General features: G+C 33.2%; 2 protein-coding genes across 11 annotated transcripts; both read right to left on the reverse strand.

Moving 5' to 3' along the window:
• Positions 1 to 6,645: 6,645 nt before the first annotated feature.
• LOC111695750 (keratin, type I cytoskeletal 14) lies at positions 6,646 to 8,831 on the reverse strand. The gene is made up of 5 exons (XM_023465176.1): positions 8,798 to 8,831; positions 8,249 to 8,309; positions 8,040 to 8,106; positions 7,407 to 7,525; positions 6,646 to 6,740 (listed from the first exon to the last, which is right to left on the reverse strand). Exons 1-5 carry the CDS (start codon positions 8,825 to 8,827, stop codon positions 6,646 to 6,648), a joined length of 372 nt encoding a protein of 123 aa, XP_023320944.1. The 5' UTR covers positions 8,828 to 8,831.
• Positions 8,832 to 13,435: 4,604 nt separating this feature from the next.
• On the reverse strand, positions 13,436 to 22,669 carry LOC111695759 (keratin, type II cytoskeletal 5). 10 transcript variants are annotated; one of them, XM_023465187.1, is made up of 9 exons: positions 22,567 to 22,669; positions 22,211 to 22,264; positions 21,335 to 21,507; positions 20,384 to 20,502; positions 19,929 to 20,013; positions 17,718 to 17,808; positions 17,083 to 17,166; positions 14,081 to 14,191; positions 13,436 to 13,720 (listed from the first exon to the last, which is right to left on the reverse strand). In XM_023465187.1, exons 2-9 carry the CDS (start codon positions 22,241 to 22,243, stop codon positions 13,559 to 13,561), a joined length of 858 nt encoding a protein of 285 aa, XP_023320955.1. In that variant the 5' UTR covers positions 22,244 to 22,264; positions 22,567 to 22,669; the 3' UTR covers positions 13,436 to 13,558. The 10 variants fall into 10 exon arrangements, with proteins under 10 accessions (XP_023320955.1, XP_023320954.1, XP_023320953.1 ...); XM_023465186.1 differs by having other exon boundaries at positions 22,211 to 22,259; positions 22,560 to 22,667; XM_023465185.1 differs by having other exon boundaries at positions 22,560 to 22,666.
• Between the last annotated feature and the right edge of the window lie 216 nt (positions 22,670 to 22,885).

The following is a 22,885-nucleotide window of genomic DNA, read 5'->3' on the forward strand; positions in this document are numbered from 1 at the left end:
ATTTTTTACCTCTTTATTGAAGATTCCTCCTTTTTTCCTATTTTGTACTTTTTTGTGAAGTAAAGCCTACAGCCTGTACCGTGCTGAGGAAATAAATATTATTTTTTAACTCGTTTTATTGACTTCTAACTTTATATTAATCTCATTTAGAGTAGACCGATCCCGTTTGAATATATTTTAAAATGGCAGATAATCAAAGACGACTTTTAAAAACGTGTTTAGTAGCAAATGGCCTAAGATTGCATACAGGGTGTCCCACGAAACATGACAATAGCAAGACGACTTGGAAGTCGTCTTTGGTATTTGAATTTATTTGTGACATTTAGTCTTCTATCTACTTTAACATGTATGATTCTTGAAACAATTATCACATAATTCTCCTAGCCCTGGCATTTCCAAAAAGTGGTCTGCGTTTTTTGTGCTTTCAATATTACCGGAGATATAAAGAGTTTGGTTCAGATTTCAATTTTGTTAAATAAAATCAAAATTGTCGAAATCTGAACGAAATTCTTCATATCTCGGGCAATATTGAAAGCACATAAAAGGCAGACCACATTTTGGAAATGGCAGGACAAGGGAAATTTTGTGATTATTATCTCTAGAAATTTACTTCTAAAATTAGGTTGACAAATAAACGCAGCAAATTATATCAAAAATCAAGACGACATTCAAGTCGTCCTGCATACTGTCATGTTTCGTTGGACACCCTGTACATAAACAAATAATTTCACAGTAATTTCAATACAACATATTAGTAGGTCAGCACTTTGTTGAATAAACATTATACTTTTATTATTTTATTATATTAAGCGATCTCCAAACTTACAATTATCTTCGAAAACATTAAGCATAAGATTCTAAAATAAACATTTTTCGCAGTTTAGTGACTAGAACATAGAACTATAATGTTAATATAAATGATAATACTGTAAATGATGTAACTATGGTGATAAAGAAAACAAAAGAAATAAAAGTTAAAAAGATTTACACTTAATTTAATTCCACGGGCAACGCCGGACACTTCAGATATTATTATTATTATTGTTATTATTCAGTTATTATATAACTAATTTATATTATATTTTAACTATACGGATACCGTATTATTGCAACTATCAATCTCTAACTACAGTTCAGGGAGTTTCAAATCAAATACAGTAAAAAAAAAGATTTCAGCAAATTAAACATTAAAAAGTATTTTCAAGTCATTTCCATTTAAATATTTAAATAGTGTCATATAATGTACAACTCAAATGGGGCCCATTAAACGTATATACAGGTTTGATTACAACTAGAAATGGAAATTAAAGCATTAAAAATATATTATTATTATTATATAATTGCTCACCGATAAAAACAATTGATTTCTTCTTAATTTTATCAATTATTCTCTTTCCAGGGATTTAGAACAAATTATAAATGACAATGATAAAATAAAGTAAAATATTCTCCAGAGGTTTAGAACAAATTATAAATGACAATGATAAAATGAAGTAAAATATTGAATGTTTCATTATTTGCAGTATTACAGAAGGAACCCTCACATATACACAACTCTTCCTAGAAAATTACAAGTAAAAGCAAAATTTTCAAACATTTTCACTATAGATAGATACACACAGGTCTGCCGCTTGAGAAATTGTAAATTGGCCGGCGGTACAGTCCAAACTAGGATCGCAAAGGTCGGCCCAGCTCGGGTATCCAAATGTTCACCGGTTGTGAGTGGATACTTTATAGTCATGAGTGAGTAGTGACCAATATTAAATACTGCTTAGGATTATTTAAATTTTTTATTTTTTTGGCAAAGCTAAGACTTTAAGGCGAGGGGAGGAAGGCAAGCCACAACAATTTCTAGTCCGAGCCATATTCTCCTCATTTTGCGCCCGAGCCACCTCGAATCCTGGTCCTTCCAATATTGTTTTTTAAGTGTCTAATCCTCCAAGATAAAACAATTTTTTAAGAATGAGGCCACGTTAGGCATTATAATGAATTATTCAATTTTTGTAAATCGAAAAAAATAGTTTCAATTGAATACAAGTTTTCTAGTTCGATTTCCTTAAAAATATTTACCTTTTTTACGCATAATTTCAGATATTCCTGGTATAGAATGCAGAAAATAATTCCGATTTTAAATAACTATAATCTATACAATCTTTCTATAGTGAAAACCATGAATTTTTCCGGGTGGTTCCATGGGGAAAATGATAAGCAGAGGTTTGCCAAATATTTTCCTATTTATTTCATATCACGTAGGTTAGCCATTACGGAGGCAGAAGAGATTTAAGTTTTACAAAAATAAAGTTTGACATTATTCTCATGGGTTTGAAGATTCCAACATTATGTAATAATTCCTATACTTTAGTCTGTTCATATTTGATATATGCCCTAACGTGGTCAGATTTATAAACATAGTTTTATCTTCAAGAATTAGAAACTTCTAAACACATAGTAATCAAAGGACGAGGATTTCAAGGTGGCTCGGACGAGAAAATAAGGATAATGTGGCTCAGACGAGAAATTGTTGCTGCTGGCCTTCCTCCCTCATAAGCCGCAATTAACAATTTTACACCTTCAAAACGGCATTTCTTGGCCTTCGATTTTAACATGACCAACTTACCTACCTTTTTTGAATCCCTAGACATGTAAATTTTAGAATCATAAAACAATTTCTTTTAGCTTTAGATTTGTGACGCACTTTGCAAAACTCTCAATGATATTTGCGTAATAGCTTTGGATCACTGTAGACAATCATTGAGCTGGTTATCATGACTTAATAGTAACAGTTAAAGAGATTGTAAGCGAAATTTCAAGTGATGACCCAATATACAGAGATGACAATGCCCGATTCACAACGATACACTTTTCCTGATCAATAATGAAGAAGATATTTTCGTTTTTCAAGGTTTGAACATGTTGATTTCTGATAATGCCAATATATGTTTTCCTTCAGTAGAAATGCGCAAGTCCTTTTTGTAGAGAAACCCATATTGTAAATAATCAGTTATAAAATTTTAAACATGAATATCTAATTCATACTTGATCAGACAAAGCTTTCAAAGATACCGATGTGAATCGGAAATTGCCATATTTGCATGGAGGGTCACTTGAAAATAAGGAAATATTTAGCCCTATTTAGTTAAAATCAAAAAAAGAAATGATAATTGATGAACTGGAAAGAAAATGTTGAACCCACCATGCCTTGTTCACTGTTCAGCCACCTTTCTAGTACCACCAAGATCAGTAAAAGAAAAGTAGTTAAACTAGTTGCACGAAGTTCAACTACTTCTCCATAAGGTCGGAAATAACGGATTGAAAGAAATCGTATAATCAGAGACCAGGGAACGAATCTGATGAATTTAAACTGCCTACCACCGCGCGGTTCAAATTTTTAATCGCCGGTTCAAATCCTTCCTTAATCTTTTGCTTTGAATCGGTGGTTCAAATTTGAACCGCTGTCTGTCCTAGAGGACGATTTTTGCCCTCCCAGGGTTAGGTTAGATTAAGACAATTTCTGGGCCAATCGTTGCGGTTAGGACAGGCTAGGGGGCCGGGCGCTGCGGCCAAAAGNAAAAAAATCATTTCTGACACCCCTAGGCTTAGTACGTCAATATAATTCACCAAAACCATACTGCAGTCCTTCAATTATCATACAGGGAAATTTTCATCTTTCTAAACATCCTAACGAATGATTTGACAGGTTCTTTAAAAACTTTTTTTTGAAAACTTTTGAATTTGTAATATTTTTTTATACTTGCTTAAATAGAGTGTTAAATTGATAGTACAAATTTAAGTGGGGGATTCACCCCCACCTCCTCCACGGTCCCACCCCTTGTTTTTTGTAGGGTCAATTTTTATTATTTTTACCTGAGTGCTATTCTTTACGTTGGTAACAAAACATTGTGTTACAGAGTTAAAAGTTCCTTTTGAAACAAATTCAGTTTCAAATTCTTGGCGCTTCCCACAACCTTTAGAGACCTGAATATACGTGTATGTGTGCATTATGTATGTACGATTATTAATTATAAATGTCGCTTATTAAAAGTCCCAAATATTCTCGGTAATTATTTTTAACTTTTATAGTTCTATAGAAGTATTAAAAAAATCAATTGTTTTTTACTCAAACTTATACAAAGTTTATATTTGATACTTTGTGAAAGATCACTGTTTGTTTGTTTGTTTGTTTTGAAGTCTGATCATAACTCATGAACCACCCCCGACCGAATTTAAGTTTAACTTGGTTAACTTTTATGGAAACCTCCAGGCAAAGCAGGGTTCCCAAGCTAGTTTACTTATATGCATATATGTTTGATACTATAGCTTGAGCTAGTTTACTTATATGCATATATATTTGTTACTATAGCTTGAGCTAGTTTACTTATATGCATATATATTTGATACTATAGCTTGAGCTAGTTTACTTATATGCATATATATTTGATACTATAGCTTGAGCTAGAATCTAACGTTGTCAAACTGGTACTCATGTAGTCTATGATATACTCCCGCTTTTTAAAGGCGCCTGGCCGTAAATTACGATTTTAGCAATTTATCCCTGTAAAAATGAACCCTATCAACTTAGAAAACCAAACTAAGAACATTTCCATGGTTCTGGTTCTCATATCAAAATTTGAGGCAAATCGGTTCAGGGGTTCCTGAGTTATGACAGGACAAACAAACAAACCGACAAACAGAGATTAAAACTTTATATTTATCAGCTTGGGAACCCAGAGCTTCCAAGGTTACTAAAATTAGTCCCGCCGTTTACCCGCACTTTTACAGGAAAACTAAATTTTCCCTATTAAAGTCGACCCGGCCACTCAACTTAGAATCTCAAAACCAAGCTAAGAACATTCCCGTGGTTCTCCCAAATTCCCCAATCAAAATTTGAGACAAATACAAAACAGGTGTTTTTAAAAAATTCGAATCCTCGACTGCTTTGTAAAAGATAAAAGGTAATAGTTTTCCATTAATCTTTTTTCAGAGGAACCCCTGTTTAACATGTTGCTTTTTTATTAAAATTTACAGAAATATTTTTAAACTTTAAGACATTTTCTTCAAAATTGCTAACAAAATGTTAGAAATTAAAAAATTGAGAGATTTCCGGATATCTAACAAATATATTTGCACTAGTTTGTTATGAGTAAAAATTTTTTCTTTTAGGTCAAATATATAATCTACCTTTAAGAAATCGTTTTTAAAACATAAATTAACGAACCTGGAGAAATCCTTTAACCTCAGTTGTTCCATTAGTATAGTAAAAAAAAAGATTTCAGCAAATTAAACATTAAAAAGTATTTTCAAGTCATTTCCATTTAAATATTTAAATAGTGTCATATAATGTACAACTCAAATGGGGCCCATTAAACGTATATACAGGTTTGATTACAACTAGAAATGGAAATTAAAGCATTAAAAATATATTATTATTATTATATAATTGCTCACCGATAAAAACAATTGATTTCTTCTTAATTTTATCAATTATTCTCTTTCCAGGGATTTAGAACAAATTATAAATGACANAGTTATGACCACCTGACAGATGTAGGAGGACAGAGGGGCGGCTGTCGACAGCTCTTGCAGCGAAAGGGTGCGTTCTTTCTACTCAACAAGAAGAAGCTTTAAGTGGATTGATCCAAGTGAATGATGATGAAGAGAGGAAAGGTGGACAAGCAGGGAGAGTCTATGGTTGCCAGCTATAGGTACCTGGGAGTATCCAATCCGGGCTTACAGATGTTAGGGAGCAATGAGTGTGATGTTTCCTGTCTGCATGGCACCCGGGCCTCATTCCAGCATATCAGAAGAATTCCTGCACTCAGGCCTAAGAAGCAGCTCTGGAATCTTGTCAACCCTCTTCTCAGTATGAATGAAGCGTGGATGAATGGATGTGCTGACAGATTACAATCCTTGGTAGATCGCAATATAAAACCATACAACACCAAACTTACGCAATAGAAAAATTCCGAGATTTGATCGTAACAACCCGATCATGTCCTGGGGACAAAAAAAAATTTTTTTAAAAAAGATTTTGGAGACTGGATTTAATTTGAAGTGTCGCAACGCCTTAGATTTTAATTTTACCCCACCAACTCACTCATATTTCTTGTAATCCCCCCAAAAAATACCATTTTAGTGTTATATAGCTTTGGTATTTAAGAATTAATTGGCAAAATTCCAATACATTTTTGGGGGAGAGATTGCAACCTTTAGACCTCTTAGTTTTGCAAAAAAAAGAAATAATGAAACATTAATCAATGAAAAGTGATCAAACAAAGATGGTGAATTGGAGGGAGCAATGAACTAACAAGTTGAACGAAGAATACCCAAATAGATTATCGAGTACAATAAGTGGCAGTGAGAAATGGACAAATTATACACGACGTCACAAGTGTCAAAACATAACAAGAAAACCGAGAAATTTTCTCACATTAGTTGACATGTTTTCCAAGATTAAACTAAAAAGTGTACAAACAGAAAATTGAGAACACATAAAATTGCACTTATTTTAATTTAAGATAAGCTCTTTATTCTAAAATTATTACTATTATTAATAATTTTGTCAGACACAAAAAATGAATTGACACTTGTGACGTCAGGATACAGCTGTACTGAGAGTGTACAAATCTTACGTTGCCATCTATTGTACTAGAAACTATTTGAGAATACCAACCACACAACTCTTACCGAATCCTCCGTGCAAGTTGTTGCAGTCTCCTCCAGGTCAGCATCAGTAACTATTTCTGCATCAAGATCAGCCTCATAGCAGGAGATTGGGCTATAATAGAAATAAAACATTGTCGGGTCTATCCTAGAGAACGCTTTTTGGACCCCCCTTTCCCCCAATCCTACCAGTTACAACTTATGTCAGGGGTAGGTTAGGTTAAGAAAAGTTCTGGGCCGAGCACTGCGTCTAGGACAGACTAGGAAGCTGAGCGCTGCGGCTAGGGCAGGCTAGGTGGCCGGGCGCTGCAGCCACATGTCCAACTAATCCATGGAATACATACTAGATGTATGTACAAAAAATTGAAAGGAGAGGGGGGGGGTGCAGGTGCAGGAGCGTTCAAAAAGCGTACATTANCCTGCAGGGATAAATAGAATTATTGGATATCGAGATTAAGCATTCAAAATTAAAAATATCCACACAAAAATTTCGATAGCAGAATATCCTAAAAGGAGTCCTCCTCCTAACAGTTTACCTGCTGTGTATCCTAAAAGGAGTCCTCCTCCTAACAGTATACCTGCAGTATATCCTAAAAGGAGTCCCCCTCCTAACAGTATACCTGCAGTATATCCTAAAAGGAGTCCTTATCCTAACAGTATACCTGCAGTATATCCTAAAAGGAGTCCTCCTCTTAACAGTATACCTGCAGTATATCCTAAAAGGAGTCCTCCTCCTAACAGTTTACCTGCGGTGTATCCTAAAAGGAGACCTCCTCCTAACCCTAATCCAAATCCTCCTGAACTAGTACTCCTCCCATAACCAGCATTGTAACCATAATTACTCCCAGTAAACCTTGAAGCACCTCTGAGAACAAAATTTACTTCTTACTATTTTCTAAACAGTTAAGCTAGGTGTAAGGTAAAGTTAAGCTAGGTGTAAAGTAAAGTTAAGCTAGGTGTAAGGTAAAGTTAAGCCAGGTGTAAGGTAAAGTTAAGCCAGGTGTAAGGTAAAGTTAAGCTAGGTGTAAGGTAAAGTTAAGCTAGGTGTAAGGTAAAGTTAAGCCAGGTGTAAGGTAAAACAATCTCAACCAAACTTTGAAAAAATACATACAATACTTTTATCATCATCAGTCGTGAAACAATTTATATTTTTACGAAAACAAGAGTATGACAATTTAATTTGAGCAAAGCATACTTAATCCTAAAAAAACATTTAATAAGTATATAATTTTCAGAGTGGCGAGGGAGTATAATTTTATAATGGTTATAAGAGTTTAACAATACTAAGTTATGTCATCTGTTTTTTTTAATTTGTTCAAAATTTTGGTTTTAATCTAATTTAAAATATATATTGTTTTTAAAGTGGTGAAGTAGTTTTCCTGTTTACTGTAGGAGCATATCTAGAACTAGTACTGGAGCTGCTGAAGGTTCCACTTGTTCTTGAGCCTGGGACCAAAATTAATGAATAGCGATAATAAGTTGAAATGCGTAGACTAAGTTGAACTATTTATATTGAACTTGAACCGGTGTACACCGTTCAACCTAGTCTACGCAGTTTAACTTCTTAATCTCACATACGCATTTCTACCTGAACTAGTTCTTGACCCTGAGCTAGAGCTAGACGTTCGCCTGCTCTCGCAAACTGCCACCTGCATGTTATTTAATTTAATATAAAGGGACGGTAAGCGTTATTTCAAACGACCCTCTATTGAAAGATGGCTATTCCCGATTTACAACAGTACCGTATTTTTCTGATCAAGTATGAATTAGATTTCACGTTTTTGTTAATTTAAACTACTTAATTTTACTTGAGGTTTCTCTGCTAAAGTGACTTTGCATATGAAAAGCAATAGAGAAATTATCAGAGTTTACACATTTTCGAGTCATAAAAAATTTCTGTTTCATATTTCTTTTGAATAATGATCTTTTTTTAGATACTCATATTTAATTTGGTTAAGTGGTACTTTTAAATAAATGTGCCTTTTCGTATAGTAATCTATAAAATTAACTTATGTTAATCGTTTAATTAAACAAATGTTCTTCACATTTCTATGTTTTGTAAAAACTAGAAAATTAAAGAAATAATTGTATTATTTTGTAAATCGAATAAATAATATTGGTTTCTCCCAAGACTTACCATTAACAAGTATCCAAAAGCAAAACGCATCCTTGCTTCTAAAAAATATGAAAATGTTGATATTTTTTAAATGCTAAAATTGAACTTTTATGGATTAAAGTTTAAAAAAATTAATAGGGTTATTTATTTCTTTTAAAATTTATTTCTGTTCAAATAATGCATTTTTAGTGGAAAATGTGTGACATAAAACATTAACATTAACAAACTAGTTAAATTTGAATTATGCCCTTAAGTACATTATAACTGAATGTTGGATCAAAGTATTATAAAAAAGGATAGTTCTAGGGTTATGGTAACAATGTATACTAAGCACCGACAAGGTTTCAACCAACCAATATTCAACCCGTAATAGAATAGAAAGTAGTGAGGTGTACTTATATATATATATGAAACATATATATATATATATATGTAACACACTTTTTTAAAGGGACAATAAAATTTATTAATACTTCATCAAAACAGATTAAATAGATCAAGAAATATTAATGTTGGCAAGAAAAACAAGCAAACAGAAATTCTAGCTAAATTTTATGTAAACCACCCGGTTAAAAAATATCAGTTCACTGCTGTTAAAAGTTCAATCGATTCTAGCTTAATTTCAAAGACAGGTTTAACTTTGAAGTGTCGCAACTCCCTGGACTTTTAATTACCCCACATGGCACTAACTCACATATACTTACTGTAGTCTTAGCCATGTATATTTTAAACTACAAAGCATCAGATGTTAAAAAGTAGATTCTCGCAGATTTTTGGATCGCTGTGGGATTCTATGGAAAACACAAATTCCAGTCGACTGTTGCCATGCAGAAATCTGATTTGATTTATGAACATGATGTACACATGTAGTGTACACAGAAAGTCTTTGGCCTCGATCGTGTATGGTTTGCGAATTTTTTTGTGCAAACAAAACTGAAATATTTCATTATTTAAAAATAACTTTCTTCATTTGTGGTGTTTAACATTCAGCAGATGTACTTTTAACATATTACTCCACACACAAGTTATGACCTCTAGATAAGTAATTCTAATAATTGGTCAGTGGTCGGAACTTTTGAAGTATCGTAGATCTTGAACAATTGATCTCTGCAGGGTATGACCACCATGGAATATCACGAAGGAATTATATTAATCCGACATAACTTTTATTCTAACCATAAAATCTTTTTTGAGATTTACTGATTTTGAACTTTATATTTTCCCCTTTCCCCGCAGGCGATAATACCAATAAAATGAACACGACTTTTATTAGAGTTTTTATTGTTAACAAGCTTTTTTATGAATTACAAGTTTACAAATAATTAAAGAGAAGCTTTTTTAATTTAGTTTATCTTTGTTTCTATTTTTTGGTTTATCTCTGCTGTGTAAAAGCTTGATGTAAATCAAAATTGAAATCGAAAGTCGTCTTCATTGTATTGATACAATCGCCCACCACCGTACAAAAATCCCAAATCTTCAATTATACATAAAACTAATTTCCTTCAAAAACCACCGTAAGCGTATATTAAAATATTCCATACAAAAATGTCATTGTTATCAATCATATATATAACTTATCCAACAAACAAAATAAAAAGATTTGATAATATAAAGTCACCTGAGTGAGTCAAAAACAATTTATTTTTATCCAACGATCCTTATTATTCAATGATTTTTAAACTTAAGGGTGAGCAAAAAATGTTCAGGACCTTTGAATATATTTTTTATAAAAGCCGAATCACAATGCTTACATAACTAAAATAATTTATAAGTATACTGTTACATTATATCACTACACTTTGATTCAAGTTTCATCAAAATCAAATTTTGTTGTGACCAGGGTACTAATGAAAGGAAAGTTAATTAAGGTCGCGTATACTCTGCGTACATATGGAAACACGGAATTTGTAAACAAGAATAAACGCATCAGTGTTCGTTTTGTATCAAAGGGGGTTAAAAGCATAATGGTTTCCTATGACCAGAATATTTCATTGATTTTTTATGTGAAAATGAATCCCACGTCAGGCTTTGACATCCATCTTGTGTTTACATTACCGCCCAAAGACAGTACACTACAGTACAAAAATGCGTACATCTCTGAAATAACTTTCCTTGCATTAGTACCTTAGTTGTGAACTTGTGATAGTCTTCTTGATTGATTCAATTACTTTTCTGAATTGAAGTAGAATTAGAATTAGAATTAGAATTAGAATTAGAATTAGAAGTGTGGGGGTGGGGCCGTCCGCCCTGCACCTTTAATCTGAGATTATATGATTTTCTAGGCAATATTCTATATGCTTTCTTATCGACCTCTTCGGTGAAAAAGTAAAGGAACACTGCAGCAGAAACAAATACAACTATTTTGTGGATTTTTTCATAACAACTTGACCGGTTTTCTAGTAGTTAAAAGACAATATTAAAAAGTCTTGAAAAATGTTTGCTCACCCTTCACCATAGTTTCAGTAGAAGTAAATATTTCCAATAATGATTGATAGCGCCGATTGAAGGATTCAGAACTCGAATTGGATAATGAGATAGATAGAAATATAGATGTTACCGCCATACTATTTCTATATGGTTCAGAATAGACATCAAACACATGACTGAACTCTGATTGGATCAGGCGCTAATGGACTCGGCATACAGGAGTGCATTTAATATCAATATATGGACTATCATTGTAATTTCAAGTTACCCTCCATTCAAGGAAGAGAATGCTTGATTCACAACGGTACCCTTTCTCTGATCAATAATGTGAAATATAGCGTCTTTTTTAGAGCTTAATAAGTATTTACATCTAACAATTTCATCCATTGTCTCTAAAGCAGAAATGCGTATGTTGATTTCCTGGAAAAGCATGAATCTTCAAAGAGAAAGTTATGGATATCTGACAAAGTTTTTAGGGGTACCTATATGAATCGGACACGTCTGTCTATAAATAGAGCCACTCGAAATTATGTCCTTTCAGGGGGGCTGGATCTTAGCTACCTCTCTCTGTGTATTGGGCTGAGTGTATACTTGGAATAGTTTACTGGTAAAGGATTCTATGACATTATGGCCTATTCATTCAGTACAAACATGAAATATGCAGTACGCTTTCGGAGTACAAGTGTATGGGAAGGTTTTGTATCTTGAATTTTACTCAGTTTTCTCAGAACAGTTCATTAACGATAAAATATTGCTCTGTAAAAGACTGTAAATGTAAGTCTTCCTGTGAAAATGGAATCCTGCACACGATAAAGGAGTAGTGGATTTTAATAGTTACATGGAAACAAATTCTCCATTTAAATATTTTCAGAAATCACCCCCCAGTACTGTAGTATACAGATTGGAAGTGAAGTACATGGCTTGTACAATTAGTAAAGAATTAGCGTACATCAAGGAGAATTGAATAGAAGGAGGGGGCGATAGGATAGGCGTATTTCAAGTTAAAGGGACTGCAGGCATAATTTTAAGTTAAAGGGACTGTAGGTGTATTTAAAGTTAAAGGGACTGTAGGCATATTTCAAGTTAAAGGGATTGTAGGCGTATTTCAAGTTAAAGGGACTGTAGGCGTATTTCAAGTTATAGGGACTGTAGGCGTATTTCAAGTTAAAGGGACTGCAGGCATAATTTCAAGTTAAAGGAACTGTAGGTGTATTTCAAGTTAAATGGACTGTAGGCATATTTCAAGTTAAAGGGACTGTAGGCATATTTCAAGTTAAAGGGAATGTAGGCGTATTTCAAGTTAAAGGGAATGTAGGCGTATTTTTAAGTTAAAGGGACTGTAGGCGTATTTCAAGTTAAAGGGACTGTATGCTTATTTCAAGTTAAAGGATTGTAGGCTTATTTCAAGTTAAAGGGACTGTAGGCATATTTCAAGTTAAAGGGACTGTAGGCGTATTTCACGTTAAAGGAATGTAGGCATATTTTCAAGTTAAAGGGAATGTAGGCGTATTTTCAAGTTAAAGGAACTGTAGGCATATTTTCAAGTTAAAGGGACTTGTAGGCGTATTTTAAGTGACCCTCTATTTAAAGAGGAATACTCTCAATAGACAATAGTACCCTGAAAAGGTTTATCTTATCAAATATGAATTTTACATCAATTTTGAAATCTGATTATTTTTAATTATGGGTTGGCCACGATAGCGACTTGCGCATTTCTACTGCAGAAAAACAATGTGAGAAATTCATTCGAATTAAACCTAGAAAAACGACAATATCTTCCACATTATTGATCAGAAAAAGGTTTCAATGGTACCCTTGTGAGTCGGACATTACCATGTGTTAGGAGAGTCACTTGAAATTACGCTTACAGTTAATTGAATTCAAATTTGCGAAGAAATGAAAATACAGAATTGAACTAGTTTATGTCCCTCCAATTTAAATTTCAGAAAAAGTGATTTTTGCAACCAAAAAACTGGTGTATATGAAACTTCTAAACTCTTTTAAGTTAAATTTTTACACCTAAGAATGATAAACAGCTGATTATATTTGTGTATGTTAATATTTTGTAAACTGTTAATTAAAGGCCCCAATCCATTTTTAATATTTAGTATAAAGAAATTCAACATTTCTGAAATCAGTAGCGGCTTAAAATCTGATATCTTGATATCTATACGGATACATCTTTAAGCACTCTTTATATATATTGATAAGCAAATCTTCACAAAAAACGGAATTATCCTAATTATTTTGAAAGTTGAAAAAGTTTGAGGTCGGAATTGTTCTGTAGAGTATAGGTAATCTGGAACGCTTCATCACGATATCCAATTTGGGCACTTCAAATTTTGAAAATAAAGCTTAATTCCTGAAGTTATGCCTGCAGGGTATGACCATTTTCACTTTAAATCCCTCGATAGTTACACCATTGATAATGAATATTATAACCTGTTCTGTTACAAATATTTTTGAAGAAACTTGAACAAATTCCACTGAAGCATTTCCTATATTATGATCCACAACCTAGACAAAACAAACAAGACCTTAAAATTTTAAATAGATAATTTTAATAAATTTTTTTTATAAAAACTATAGACTGAGAGTGAGAACTATTAATGGACAGAAAGAGTTTAACTCAAATTCTTCGAGTTAAAAATGAGTTTTNAGCTGCTAAAAATCTACCCTTCGCATTAAAATTTATCGAAAGAGGGATGCTTCTTTTAAGTATAAGAACAATGCATATCAGATAAAGCATACATTTTTAAAAACTCTATTTATGATGTAGGGGAAAAAGTTAATGAGTAAAAATCTGTAAATTCTCAGACATGCAACCCTTAAATCCCATTTAAATATTTTTTTCAAAAAATCCCCAAAATTGCATACCTGTGTGCTATTATATATATTGGTAACAAAACATTGTGTTCTAGAGTTAAAAGTTCCTTTTGTACCAAATTCAGATTCAAATTCTTGGCGCTTCCCACAACCTTTAGAGACCTGAATATTCAATATATTTTCATATTTCAGATAAAAATATTAGTCTTAATTTTATATCACAGATAATTAGTTCGTACTTTAAAAGATTGAAATCCAAAATCTTTCCACAATAAGAAATATTTTCATCATTGTTTTAATTCAATGATTCACACAGTCAACAGACATAAGAAAAAGTTAAATGAAACAACACTGGAACGACTTTGTGACATCGTATTAATCGTATCACTTATAGTTCTGATTTCACCCACAGGCGGCATCCCCCCTCTGTTGCACAGTTGTCAACCATTAAAAATAAGGTCTCCGTGTAAAGTCGTCTTTAACTTAGATCCCCTCTCGGAGACACCAAAACCAAACCAAACAATTTTAACCCGGAATTCTTTGTTCCCCTGTCGGAGTCGTAAACAACCTTGCATTGTGAATCCATTTTCAAAAAGTTAAACAAAGAATATTTTCATATAAAGAGTTAGTGACTTTCGTTAATAATTGATTGTCATTTATTTCAGAAGTTTAAAACGTATTTTAGTACTGTCCAGTGTCCAACTATTTAACCCCTTCTTTATCAGCCATTAGATCATAAGAATTTTTTCATTATAACAGTTTTTGTGCGTTATCATTTTTTTTCAGGAAATAAAGAGAATTTCATTGTTATCGATTTTTGAGACGGGGTTAATCTTTTGTGTGTCATTTCATCTTAAGAATCTTGTTGTTATCCGCCAACAACAGTACAACAGTACAACAGTACAACAGTACAACAGTACAACAGTACAACAGTACAACAGTAAAACAGTACAACAGTACAACAGTACAACAGTACAACAGTACAACAGTACACTTCTATTTTCTTGATTATTTCTTAATCTCTGGGAAAGCCCCAGAATGCTGCCAAGACTAATAATCGATCAATATAGTAATGAATAAAATATATGTTTTTACAGTGGTAACTGTAGAAAACAGTGGAATACACAATTATTTCCAGCAAAAAGTATCAGCATTCTGCTAATTACTTCTTTTAAACTGAAGCTAGGTCAATTTTGTTCTAAATTTTAAATTTCTTGCCATGAACAAAAACAATTATAGTGTGAACCAGTGAGGATTCACAATTGTAAATATTTCAGCACAGTTTAAGGCTCCCAAGCGATGTATGTTTGTAGCCTGACAACCCAACCTAACCCAAGCGCCCAAGGGTAATATGTTAATATGTTTGCAACATTATAATCCGACAAGCCAAGCCGAAAGGGATATTGAACCCTTATCATGTTTAGCTGCACCCAGTAAAATTAATCAGAGCAGAGCTAGGCACGAATTGATGCCGGAGAAAGGAAATCTAACGGTATTCCAGCCCGAGGTAGAACGGAGCGTGATCGGCCATGTTGTACCCCAGATCAACATGTTGTACCCCAGATCAACCCAGTTATCATCAAGTACCAAATCAGAAGTCTGATGGGAATATATTCACCACAGGCGAATGTTGTATATTTAGAAACAGTTTCTTAATTAATCAACAGTTTGTATAGTTAACATGTAAATATAGTTTTGTGTGCAAATATACTTCGTTATTTTACTCAATCTTGGCTTTTGACTTTCAGTCTTTTCTCAAGTCTTTATTACAAAATTAATAACGACTTCTCCTAACTAAAGTCAAGAACCGCGACAACACAAATATTGCAACAATTTTTTAGGTATTTCTGTGTAACAATAATTTTTTTAAATGTTTGGCCCCAGAGTATTTATGAATAAAATTTAAAGTGAATATTTTACTGATGTTTTGAACGCTAAATAGATAAAAAAAAAACACCATTCATAACTGAATACTGATATCTTTTCTTATGAAATCGATTTTTATATTTATGTATTGAATCTACCATTATAGACCCCATGGCCAATGGTCATTGGTCATGGATATGAAAAATCAGGATGACGTTTTTTATTTATTTTTCATAAACCCTCATGAATTTATAAATAAAATATTAAAATGATGTTTACATGTTCATTGGAAAAAAGGAATAAGGTTTTTTTTTCTGTTGTAATAAAAAATATTTAAATATAGGGATTCTTCCAAGACCTTAAGTCAAAAATTAGAAGTTTTCATAGAATTCTATCTATATATAATAAAGCTCTTCGCTCATATATCTATATGTATTTGTATATATATTTATTTTTTATATGTCAGCTAAAGCTGGTCTAACGGCAGGACCAAATGGGATAAATTTTTTGAGGGAATCCTTGAGTACACCGGGGGTACCAAATGCTAAAAAGATCAACATTTTTTTTAAAATCTAAACTTATTTTCAAAAATCGATTTAAAAAAATTCTACGGGTATGACTCCGGGCACTGGATGGTATATGCTTCTCAACCCTAATCCTGTTGGGGTACATTAGTGGGGGGGGGTAAATTTTTCCCTCCCCCTTTAAATCACATATTTGATGTCCAAATATTACAAATGATACATCATTGGAAAGCTCTTGTGTTCTACTTTTAGAATCTGCAAAAAAATTAGCATATCAGCAAAATTTGATTTTTTGGAAAAATCCTGTTTTAAAGTAAAAAAGTTTGCAAAAATGCAACAAAAAAATGTCTTAAAAATGATAAAATATACATTTTAAAAAAGCCCTTGACCATGCCATTTCAAATATGCAAAAATGTTGGCAAAATTTTAAATTACCTTATGTGTAATTAAGAAACGTGCAAATTTCTTTTGACGGGTTGTATGCAAATTTCTTTGTAAAACTTGTGCAATCCGTTTTCTTATGTCATAGGCTTTCAAAAAAGCTAAAAATTATCAAAATCTGACAACTGAAAGTGGGTCAAATGAAAGATTTAGTTTGTATTTTAGCATGAAACCTCCTATTTAAAAAATGTTTTCCTTTTTTGTATAGAACTGAAAACCAACCTGAAGGAAGCCTTTGACCTCTACAGTTCCATTTTCATAAGTTGCATTCATTACTTGGAGGGTTACACGACCAAAACATACATCCTAAACACAATTCAGAGTCAAAACATACAACCTAAACACAATTCAGAGTCAAAACATGCAACCTAAATACAATTCAGAGTCAAAACATACAACCTTAACACAATTCAGAGTCAAAACATATATCCTAAACACAATTCAGAGTCAAAACATACATCCTAAACACAATTCAGAGTCAAAACATACATTAAGGATAACGGACGTTTCCGAATTTTTCTACAAATTTTTCAAAATTAAAGAATATTGATATCTACATTTTAAACGTGACAGAATATAAGAATTTACATTTAAATCTTTGAAAAAAAGCAATGGACATTCTAGATTTTCTAGGAATAGTTGTGACGTTATCAGCGTTGAGTTCACAAAGTACACTGGAGTAATCTCTAATTTTACGGCTTTTTAATCAGCATTTCAGAGATATATACAATGAGTTCTCTGTCTTCAATTATTAGTCGAGGGTTTAAAAGGTATCGTTGTAAATCTGGGAGATCCTTCTTTCAATTGGAAATCACTTATAACAACTTATCCAGTCCCTTTAAATGAAAAATGCTTACAGTTTCCACAGAACAAGTTGTAGCAGTCTCATCAAGATCCATATCTGTTACTATCTCGGAATCCAGTTCACCCTCGTAGCAGGATATCGGTCTAAGCAATAACAAAACTAAGATTTAAAATTCGGTGATGGTGATGGACCAAACCTCTGTAGAGTAAAAAAAAAGTAGATGTTAGTTCCACATTTATTAAAATATATTTCGGTCTGGGTTGACCCCATAGATAAATAAATAAAAGATAGCTTATGTACGCAAAATCACCAAGAATTGTACAGTCCGCGAACTCATACTTCTAGGGGTCAAAGCGTACTTCAATGATAAGCGGGGTGGTTTGGTGTTTTAATGGATTTCATAATTATTACCACTCAGAAGTGAATTTTATTTTGAGAAAATCAAATTATATATATCTGAAGAAGGACATGAGAAGGAATAAACTAACTTAAATTTCTTTTTACAAAACTCATGTACACCACAAGTACTCAATGACATAAGAACAGCCAATGTTCACAACCGACCTAGTTAATCTATATAAAAGGAATATCTTTAAAACATCTCTGTACATTTATATCTTTCAAGATGAAAAATGTCGTCTTATGCGCAATCTATCTTTATCTATGTTTGACCCTCGTCAGTTCTAACGATAATAACCATCAAAATCGATATAAATTTTTTAAATTGTTAAAAACCACAAGAAAATAAACAAACAAAAAAGATTTAAAAACAAAAATTTGGCTGTCAAATGGACATTAGGGAAACAAACTCGGATTATGAGATGGAAAAAAGATAATTTGCGAATAAGAATATTCACTTTAAAAAAATGTTTTAAGACAATTATTATTCCATAAGATTGTTTCTGTCACAAAGATTAAAAACAAACTGTTTAGATGTATGTGTATAAAGCGGTGTGGGGGTCGATCTAATTAACAAACTTTTACGTAAATCAGTGGGAGGGTGAGGGGCGGGGGCTTTTTTAAGGAGGGGTATTTAAACCTTTTAACGAACGATGAACGATTAAATTAGTTTATTAACCCTCTCCCAGTTAAATGTAAAATATTCCATTTGCTTTAGCGGCCTTGTTCAGTGATTAAAATGCCGTATTTGTTGAATGACCGATTTTACTAACAGAACTTTGTTTAAGAACAAACCATTTTATGAACAAACAGTGTTTCTGAACAAACATTTCTCCTGAAAAATCTATTTAACTAATCGACCAAAGTTTATTTATCATTAATTCAATTAACAAACAACATTCAAGTAAAGTTTCACAGTTATCAATACTAAACCCGGGCACAATCTCGTCAGCTATCAATGTCTACACAGACACAAGCACGCAACTGTCAATGCCTCTTACTTGGACACGAACTTGAGCTCTCAATGCCTCAACTAGGACACAATCTTGTAAACTATCAATGCCTCTTGCTTGGACACGATCTTGAGCTCTCAATGCCACAACTAGGACACAATCTTGTAAACTATCACTGCCTCTTGGTTGGACACAATCTTGAGCTCTCAATGCCTCAACTAGGACACAATCTTGTAAACTATCAATGCCTCTTGCTTGGACACAATCTTGAGCTATCAATGCCTGAACTAGGACACAATATTGTAAACTATCAATGCCTCTTGCTTGGACACAAACTTGAGCTATCAATGCCTCAACTAAGGACACAATCTCATAAACTATCACTGCCTCTTACTTGGACACAATCTTCAACTCATTCGTTTAGTACAAGGACATGATTACTCCCACGCAGTAATAAAAGCGGAGTCTCTATATCAACTAGTGTATTTGAGGTTTATATATTACAAATTAAAGCTAATAGACGCTATTACGATTCCTAAGTCGTTATCAATATCACATGATTAAGACAAAAATATTATCTACTATTGCACAGTTGAAATAAGCGCAGTTAAGATGTACGTTATTATATATATCACAGGATTAAGCTAATCCTGCTACGCATAATGGGCTTTACATAGAAGTTTACAAACATAGATAGTTGATAATGTACAACGTACTACAGGTTTTCAGAATATCATGTTACCTGATATTTATTGCTAGAATACAACTATACTGCACACTCAAATGCAAAGTGATATTGCGACGGGACTATGCATTTTCCTTAGCATTATCTTCCTACCCCAGAATAACAAGTCGTGGTTTTTCTGGTATTCAGTCCTGTTCTTGGCTTACATAGTTTAAAAAGAACATACCTAGTTCTATCATAACTATTCTGGTTTCTGCTCACAGGCCGACTGTGTCCATATCCATATCCATATCCAGGACTAGACAAGCGACCTAAATACATCAAACTTTGATAAAGGACTTAATATCATAAATCATCATTCACTTAAGATCTGAAAGGTACACAATGTGGAGGCGGGGACACTATGAAGCTGAGGCCTGAAGTCTATCATGGCTATATGAGCACATGTGTGTAACATCCATGTATTATAATGGAACATGGTGGTTGCAGCTAGATTCATTTCTTCTATAATCTATGCACCCACCCTATAGGCTAAGCTAATGGAACCCTGCAGGGTCAAAATTTAAGGCGCATACAGTACAGTAAAAGGCTAGTCAAAGTTGGTAAAACTGGTCAAAATATTGGGCGTGTATAAAATAGATTTATGGTAAAAAACCCATGATGCTTTACAAAAACTTTAACCTGCGGTGTATCCTAAAAGGAGACCTCCTCCTAACCCTAATCCGAATCCTCCTGAACTAGTACTCCTCCCATAACCAGCATTGTAACCATAATTACTCCCCGTAAACCTAGGAGCACCTCTGAGAACAAAATTTACTTCTTTTAACTGCAGGGTGTCCCAAGAAACATGGGAATTCAGTGACGAATTTGATATCGTCTTTGTTATGAATTAGCATTGTAATACCTAATTTCAAATGCCATTATTATGTCTGCTAGAGTTTATTTTATGAAAAGGGTAAATGGCTATAAAGATGTGTCAATAATGTCTAGCTGCGCAAGATGAACAGTGAAGACGGACAAGTTTACTCTGTTTGTATACTGCAATGTTCTTTTTTTACTTAGTTTAACTGTATACAGTCAAAACATAAACAAACAAATTGTAAACATAGCAGACGAAAATCTTACGGATTACAGCTTTCTCAGTAGGTATCACTATACTAAATCAAAGAATTATTTAAAAAGACGACATGGAATTTGTCACTAAATTCTCATGTTTATTGGGACACCCTGTATTTACCATGGACCAAAACTCAGAACAGGAAAAAGAACTTTTATTACAATAAATAACAAAAATACTTTAAAGAGATGAAATCAGATTTAAATTTTTTTTAATGTCTTATGAATTAATGAAATTATTTTGTCATTTAAAATTATTATATTAAACCAAGCAAGGTCTCCCTCCAATGAAATCAGCTTTGAAAACTGAACCCACCGGCCGGAAACATTTAAACCGACTTAAAGTGTTGATGGCGAAGATGTCGGGTAAATAATTCTGAACTTTTGATGTTCGACATCAGCATGTCGGAGACTAAACGTTTGCAGGGCAAGCTTCTCCTTGGAACTGATATTAACCTATTGCAAACAAAGGGTTTCTTGATTAAACCTCAGGATATTAATTTCTAAGTAATTTTCCTGTTAATGGCTCCTCCATATCTACCACTGTTACTGTAACCTCCACTTATTCTAGAATTTGATCCAAAACTTGATCTAGAGCCTCCGAAACTTGATCTAGAGCCTCCGAAACTAGATCTGGAGCCTCCTCCCCCTCTACCTCTTCCCTCAACAAGTGTGAGCTGACACAGAAGCTATATTATTGGAATACAAATGTGAGGACAATTAAAATTCTATCTTGATATTCTAAATGCTTTGAAAATGCATTGACTAAGTTAATGTCAGCACAATTTAATAGCAGTTCAACCTTTGCAGAGAGTTAATATTCCTTTGTATAGAATTTAAAAGGTTAATAGGCCATAAGTACAGTTCAAATGACAAAGAACTTTTCCTTAAACTTGATTTCCATATTTAGCAACTTGACATTAAAAAAAACAGTCTAATATTAATGATAACGATTTAAGAATTGGACTTTCACAAACTTAAGCGTGTCACACTAAACATGGCAATTGCTTAATAATTAGAAAAAGAATGGCATGGATTGGATTTTTGTTTTTAAATCATATGTATTTAAAGTTTACTCTACGTGACCTTGTCTTAAAAGAAAGTTAAAATATTCTTTCAGAACTTAGCTTTAAAAGCACTGACATTTATCAGAAGGACTAAACAGAAGTACCCTTTGTTAAATAACTATTTAAAAAATAAGTATGATTGTTTGTAAACAAATACTTAAAATCCCTTAAAAACTATCACCATATTTATGTTATTTTCTTTTCTCAAACCTCATGTATACTTTGCAAAAATAATTGGCTTCATCAGGAGTTTGTCTTTAATGTTTAGAAAAAGTAAAGAATGGTTGAAAAGGATTTAAGATAATATAGTGTTCTCTGCAGTTACCAGCATCAATAAAAACCCGACATCTCGGTGCATCACTGCATTCAGTGTACTGTACTTACAGAAGTTAGGTACTTTCCCAACAAAATCTTCCAAAGGTTACTTTTCCACGTGGGAACTTCCCAACAGTGCAATATTCCGGCAAACGTCAACTTCTTAATTGTGTCACAGCCGCAGCACTAGCCCATCCCAGCCGCAACACTCGGCTCCCCAAAGCTGCCTACGGCGGCTTAGAAGGCATATCCTAACCTTTAGGAAGTTGCTCCTTAGGAAATTGCACATTTGGGAAGTTGCCACTTGGGAAACTGTCACTTGAGAAGTCGCCATTGGAAAAATGCCTTTGAGAAAATACCTAACACCTATTCACAGAATTATGACTAAGCGCACACTCTATTGTATTATTTTCTCTATGGTCTATGAGAAAGGGTGCTGTGTGAGAACTGTTGTTAAACTACCATGGTTCCAAACCAACGGGATATTTTACAGAAAAGAAAGTCGTAGACTCGGATCGTGTATACATAATTTACGTAATTCGTCAGAAGTTTGAGAATATAATTCTTCATTTTCATGTTTAAATTGAAGAAATGGAGGTTAATACTTGCATGCAACTTAAAGGTTTATATAATGTATATTGTCCCCCCCCCTCCCCTTTCCCCATGTATACCCATTCGACTCTTA

This window comes from Eurytemora carolleeae, unplaced genomic scaffold (genome assembly GCF_000591075.1).
Source record: "Eurytemora carolleeae unplaced genomic scaffold, Eaff_2.0 scaffold87, whole genome shotgun sequence".
Lineage (NCBI taxonomy): Eukaryota > Metazoa > Arthropoda > Copepoda > Calanoida > Temoridae > Eurytemora > Eurytemora carolleeae.